General features: G+C 59.5%; 1 protein-coding gene across 2 annotated transcripts in view; it reads right to left on the reverse strand.

The window, feature by feature from the left end:
• SLC12A5 (solute carrier family 12 member 5) overlaps positions 1-6,542 on the reverse strand; it is a 38,591-nt gene that overhangs the window by 28,375 nt on the left and 3,674 nt on the right. The window contains exon 1 of one of the 2 annotated variants that reach the window (XM_024746863.1): positions 2,526-2,732. The exons of the other annotated variant lie outside the window; for it this stretch is intronic. Within the exon in view, the coding sequence (XP_024602631.1) occupies positions 2,526-2,577 (52 nt within the window). The 5' untranslated portion in view covers positions 2,578-2,732. Of the gene's footprint in view, positions 1-2,525; positions 2,733-6,542 lie in introns of those variants that run through there. 2 annotated transcript variants of the gene reach the window in all.

Here is a 6,542-nt window from a genome sequence, read left to right on the forward strand (position 1 = left end):
GGACTCCCGGCCGGATCGCAGCCCCGAGATGAGGGCAGGGGAAGGGGCGGTTCGTAGGCTTGTCCTGGGTCCCGCCTTTCCACCCGCCGCCTGGGTGGGACGCCAGGCCCCCGGTCTCGTCTGCCAGGGCTGATTTCGTCCCCTCCCTGGAACACCGCTTGAAGGGGAGGGGTGAGCTTCATGAGTTCTCAGAGGAGCAGGACTACGAAGGGGGAACTCGCCCTGATTCCCCAGAGCCAGGAGTCAGGATGATGGGAGAGCGCCGTGCAGCGCGCGCGCGAGAGGCAGGGCCAGACTGAGGCTGAGCCCTCTCGGCCCCCACCCCCGCCGCCCCCTGGGAGCTCTCCGCCCGAATCGGCTTTCAATTAAGCGGCGGCGGCCAGAGCTCCCGGGGAGGAAACAGGCTAGCGGCGCGGGCTAAGGAGCCTCCCCTGGGGGCCTGGGGCCAGGCCTGGGGGAATCCCCAAGCCAGATTGGGGGAGTAGGGGAAGGCGTCAGACCCCAAGAGGAAAGGAGACCTGGGGGCCAGAGACAATAAATATCCTTGTGTCCCTTCGTCCAGAGGAGCCTTCTTACTCTGGTCATTCCCACCTCCCCGAGGTCAGGACCAAGGGTCCCCTCCTACATTTCCAAGAACCTAAGTTCAGAGATGCCAGTGGTTGTCGGCCTGGTGGTCTTCCCTCAAGCCCAGGAGGTCCTTAGAGCCGCCTGTCATCGTCTCCAGACACCACTGGGAGGCCTTCTTTCTCTCTCTGGGACCCAACATGCCAGACCCAGGTCCTGGCCACTCTAGTTCCAGATCCTGGACACTGATATCTAGGGAGAAAGTCTCCCCACGAGCCTGCTACACTCAGAGTCTGGGAAACTTATGGGGAGGGGGTAGAACTGAGGGAGTTCCTAGTTAGACTACTGCTTCACACACAGAGGCCACTTTTCTAGGCCACGTGAGACCCCATGGAAATCCCATGGCGCCCAGTAAGACGCCATCCTCGGGGTAGAGAAAGCAGGGACTGGGGGATTGGACCCATACCCCGTGTCTGCGGGAGCAGAGGCCCCTCCTCAGAGTGGTGACATCTGAAGGGGATCCCAGGTGGACATGGCCCCCCTTCGTTCCCTAGGAACCGCGACGGGATGCCGGGCTCTGCTGCGGACTCGACTTTGCCAAACCCCCTCCCTCCCGCGGCCTAAGCCCGCTGTGGAGGGGGGCGGCTGCGGACTGAGGTAACCTCAGGGTGACTGTGGAGATGGATGAGTTAGGCAGCCAGTAGTTCCTACCCGTACTCAGCCTCAGGGAGGAAGAAGGGGTGTCAGACAAAGGATCGGGGACCCTGGTGTCCACAGACTTCCCAAGCGACCCCTTGGCTCTGACTTGGACCCAGGATCCGGAGGACTTCAAGGCCAGGCTGCCAGTCCCTGGAAGACCCTGCTCTTTCAGCCTTGGGCCATCCCTGGGGGAGGTCTGCAGGAGTCTCGGCCCAGAGGGTCAAGCAATGCCCAGGGGAGCGTTTGAGGCGCTGAGCGCAGACAGCCAGAGCGGGAGGCGGGCTAGTGCGCAAGGGACGCAGCGCCGCTGGAGGGTGGGGGCTGGGGGCGGCTGACTGACCTCGGAGCAGGGAAAGCGCGGAGGAGAGTGGGGAGCCGCGAACGGACTCGCTCCAAGCCCCTCGGCTCCTGGCGAGTCTCCGCACCCACCGCAGCGCGTCCGCAGTGTCCGCGCCACGGCGCCAGGGATTCGGCCGCTGGGACCCCATTCCCGAGGCCTCACTGGGGAAGCTAGCAGAGCTGACAGGAAAGACTCTCCCCGGCCCCGCCCTCGAAACCACATTGCTATGCCAGGGTACCCAGAGGAAGGGGAGGGGGAGGAAGGAGGGTGATCTTGCTTCCCGTCCCAAAGCCACGGGAACGCGAGAGGGAGAAGGAGATTCCGCAAAGTAGGGCTGAAAATCCCCGGAGGGGGTACGCTTCGGTCTGAGGTCGGACCCCGGGCAGCTTTGGGGGAGGAGGCCCGGACCGCATCAAGTGACCCCTTAAGGAGACGCCGCAGCCGGACGGGGGCTGTCATATGGCTCCAATCCCCCCATAGGCACCTTCCCCCCATCTTTCAGCTGGAAGACTCAGAGCGAGTGACTGCCGCAGACTGCGCCCCCCGCAACCCCCGCGCTCTGCGCCAGGACGCCAGGGTCCCTCCTCGGGAAGAGGAGCCCTCCTCCCTCCCGTCGAGCTACACGTCAGCCCGTTCTAGCTCTTCCAACCCCTTCCCACCGCCTCCCCCGCTTAGCTACCCCACGTCTGCCCCCGGGCCGCGGGCAATGGCAGCCCCTTGGCCCCCAGCCCTGTCCCCGGGCGCGGCGCATTCCAGCACCTCGTACAGTGCCTGGCGCATTCCAATGGAGCTGGGCTCCAGGCCGCCTTGGGCGCCCACCGCCCCGGTCAATCCCCGCCTCTCCTCTGAAGGAGGCGGCCCCCGCTCTGCCTCTAACCCCAGAGCCGCTTCCTCTCCTCGCCGCCCCCGGACCGCTGCTTACCAGGGTTGGCTCCCCCATCGCCGTCCTCGCAGTCCGTCAGGTTGTTTAGCATGGTGGCGGCGCGGCGCCGGGCCCGGGGATGGCTGCGGCGCCTCACCCGCGCCCCTCTGCCTGCCTCCGCCGCTTTCTCGCTCGCTCTAGCTCTCTCTCGCTCTCCGCTCCACGGAGGAAGAAGCTGCAGTGCCCGCCCGCCCGGCGCACACACACTCGCACACGGACACACGCTCACACCCGCGCGCGCCCCCTCTCAGCGGCGGCGCTGCTCGCCTCATCCCGTATGCAGGAGGCATGAGCCACTGGCGGGGTTTTGCGGGGGGGAGCGCGGGAGGGAGAAAGAAGAGGGGACAAGGGGCGGGCAGTGCGCTCTTGGAGGCCCCCTCGCACGAAAACTGGGGGCTTGCGCGGGTGGGATGGAGAGGGTGCTGCGGGGGATGGGGACCTCGCCTCCCTTGAGCAGACGTAGCTCCGCCCGCCCCCCACTCTCCCGGCGCAGGCGGGGCCGGCACGTGGGCAGGTGCCATCCCGCGCCCTAAAAATAACGGCAGGGAACTAGGTCGCGGCCGCGGGGAGGCGGCCCCGCAGAGGCTGCCTGGCCGAGGGTCATCCGCCCCCTAGAGGGAAGATGAGGGGGGCTGAGGCGGCAGGGGTAGGGCGCCATGGAATATGGGTCCCTGGAGAGCCTGTCTGCAAAGCTGGGAAGGCCAGCCCTGAAGAACGGTGGAGAACCAGACCCTCTCCCATAATCACTGTTCAAGAGGTTGGAGCTAGGGATGTGTGGAGGCCAGAGCTTTTAACCGAAGCACTGTGCTGCCCCCGCGGGGTTCAGGGTCACTGGCTGAACTGTCTGGCTCATCCTGTCTTGAAATGGGAGGCATGAATCTGAGGAGTTGCAGTGAACACTTTACTGCGCTTAGACTGATGGAAGTCTTAGCATCTCACCTCCAAGGCAAATCACTGGAGCCCAAAGACAAGGACCCTCTGACTGTGGAATGACCCTGGGAAGGAGAGGTGGTGAGGAAGAGAGAAGGCAGCAGTGAGGTTTCAGGGAGCGCTGACTCCCCACTGGGGATGGTGCAGCCTTTAGGGAGGGCAGGCGGGTCGGAGGCTGGCCAGGAACAGAGTGGGGGAGGGGAGAATGAGGCCGCCTGTCCATTTGGGACCAGATTTTCTCCCGGGGCGAGAGTGTCTAATCCCCTAATCCAGGATTGCTTTCTGAGGATTCCAGAACTGACATGCTTTCTGTGTTCCTCCCCCTCCCCTGACACCAGTCCCATAGAAGCTTGATTGTCCTGGGACCCCTCAGCACCCTTAGAATCCAGGCTTGAGCCAGGGGTGGAGAGATCTCAGGAAGCGGCATCAGAGGTTTGGACCCTTTGAGTCCCTGGAAAAACCTAATTATCCAAGGAGGAGAGCAGATCAAGGGGAAATGATTTTCAGACTCACCCAAGCCTCCAACACTAGCCCTCTAAATTCCAGGAGAGTTCCAGGGCTGGAGAGGATCGTGTCAATCATCTTAGCTAATGCACAGCTTTCATTTTACAGGTGAAAAAGCTAAGGCCCAAAGGGTGGGGGAAAGATGACTGCCTGTGGACACTATGCCAGTGAATGGCAGAACTTGGTCTAGAATCCAGTTTCCTTTATTCCAGTTTTGGACTCTTTTCCTCAACATAACCTCTTTTTAAATGGGTCCTGCCTCCAATAGAAGGGACAGAAATGCAGTCATATCCAAACTGCTCAGTGGCCTCTGATCCTTGGCTACTAAGAAAGGAACAGGGACTGGGTCGGAGATGAGCTCTCTCCCTTTTCTTGTGCTCAGCCTTCAGACGTGCAGCTGGAGTGGCCTCTCAGCTTGCAATTGGAGGTGGGCCCAGAGACCTTCAAGGATCCTTAAAAAACGAAACAAAACAAAACTGTCCACTCGACCAGAGGCCCAGTTCTAGGATGGGAGTTTTCAGCACCATGGACAGGGTCCGCTGCTCGGATTCCGTTGTCGCATTATTTGTCAGTGGCTTCGGATTCGGTCAACCACAGAGTCTTCAGCAGCTGACTGGAGGGGCCCTCTGAGGGATCCACCAGTAAGCTGTCCCTGCCACTGTGTTTTATGGACGCCAGAAGGACTCTTTAGGGTGGAGAGCTAGGTATTCAGACCAGGTGTGAGAACTGGTCCTCTTGGCTTTCCCAGAGAGAAAACCACACACACACAAAAGTGCAGTGAGTTTGGATTGGTGACAGAGGTTTAAAGGGTTGCAGGTGGGTAGGCCAGTGTGCAAGAGTCTCTAAGCACTCCACTCCACGCACCACCACCACCACCACCACCACCACCACCATTATGTTTTCTACTACTCTGTAGAGACAAGTAATATAGTAAAATGTGTAGTATGTTTGTCTGAGAAGTGCTGTGAAATAAATACTGAGGTTTTTCAGAAATCCCGGGTCTGGGATGTTCCCCTGGGGGTATTTCTCTTCATCTGTGGTCCAGAGCCCTGGCTGCTCAGGGACTGAGCCCGCCCATGGAGAAAAGCTAGATCCCAAGGGAGTATAGGGGAAGGCAGGGGTGATCCTCTTCCCCTGGGCAGCCCATCTGTCCACCCCCACCAGACCTCCTATCTCACAAGGCATCTGGGATTCAGGAGATGCTGGTGCTGTCTGTCCTCTGCCCTCAAACTCTGTGTTTCCTTGGGCAAAACTGAGGTCCTCTCAGGGCCTGTGTATCTCCACCTATAAAATGAAAGGGTTAGGCTGCATAACCCATGGGCCTTCTTCCCACCCTGAAAACTCTCAGTGCTCTCTCAATTTATCTCAGACTAAAGCCAGGGAGCTCTTCATGAGGAGACAAGACCAAGTGAAGAGACAGCCGCAAGGGGAGACCCCAGTCCTTTGATTCACACCCCCTCCACACACACCTCTCAAGAAGACTGATCTCTATTCTGGCTTCAGGCCAACCCTCTGCAGTGAGGCTTTCAGAAAACACATTGCAGGCACCTCCTGCACTGCCAGCCTGGCCTTGGCCAGTAAGATGACCCTCAGCTCTGAGCCCCAGGAACATGGCTGCCAGCTCAGCACCGCTTCCCGACCCAGAGCCCTTGGAAGATCTAGGGCCAGGGGAATCTTCTCATTAAAGTATCACGAGATGCAGAGCTGGGCAGGGTCTTATTTCTAAACTCCGAGTCTCTAAAATTCCTCTCCCCTCCCACCTTATGCGTCTCATAGAGAAAAAAGGTCAGGGAAGCTGCCTCCTAAATATCAGGATTGGGGAACTGGAAGGAACTTTGTAAGTTATTTTTTTAATCAGTCCTCATTTATGGGGAAATTGGAGTCTAGAAATGGAAAGGTACAAATTTTCTCCATAAGGTGAACTTGTGGCAGATTGGGGGCTAGAATCTGGCTTCTTGACCTGCAGCCCAGGGCCCCAGCCACTGAATCAGGACCAGGAACTGTCTGGAAGAAACTGGAGCCGCCTGACTGGGTCCTCTTTCCATGAAAGGCAGGCACAGTGTTCCTCCTTATGGCTTAATCCCTATCCATCTTTGTCTCTATATCATTAGCCCCACGGCCTAACCCCCCCACCCCCAGCTCTGGCCTCATGGAACCAAGGCCCTGAACTCCTTTCTTCACTCTTCTCTCCCCCACCTGCAGGCCCCGTCCTCCAGACCCCAGACCCTTGCAGTGAATTGACGAGTCCGGCACAGGGCACACCCCATACACACAGGGCTCGCAGCAGACACGTCAACCACCATCGTCTCCGTGGTAACTGGGGGCTTAATTAACAGGCTGCAGCCCTGTCACTATGGAAATGGCACCCCAACAGCCCCCCATTCCTCGACAGATTCAGCCCATCTTCCCTCTTTCTCAATCAGGACCCCTTTCTCACTGTACCCCCCCCATCCCCACCCCACCTGGAGAGCTGGTGCCCGCAGATCGCTCTGGTTCATTGAGAAGAGGGGAGGGGAGATGAGGGGGATGAGAGAGAGAGAGAGAGAGAGAGAGAGAGAGAGAGAGAGAGAGAGAGAGAGAGAA

Source organism: Neophocaena asiaeorientalis, unplaced genomic scaffold (assembly GCF_003031525.2).
Source record: "Neophocaena asiaeorientalis asiaeorientalis breed wild unplaced genomic scaffold, Neophocaena_asiaeorientalis_V1.1 scaffold132, whole genome shotgun sequence".
Lineage (NCBI taxonomy): Eukaryota > Metazoa > Chordata > Mammalia > Artiodactyla > Phocoenidae > Neophocaena > Neophocaena asiaeorientalis.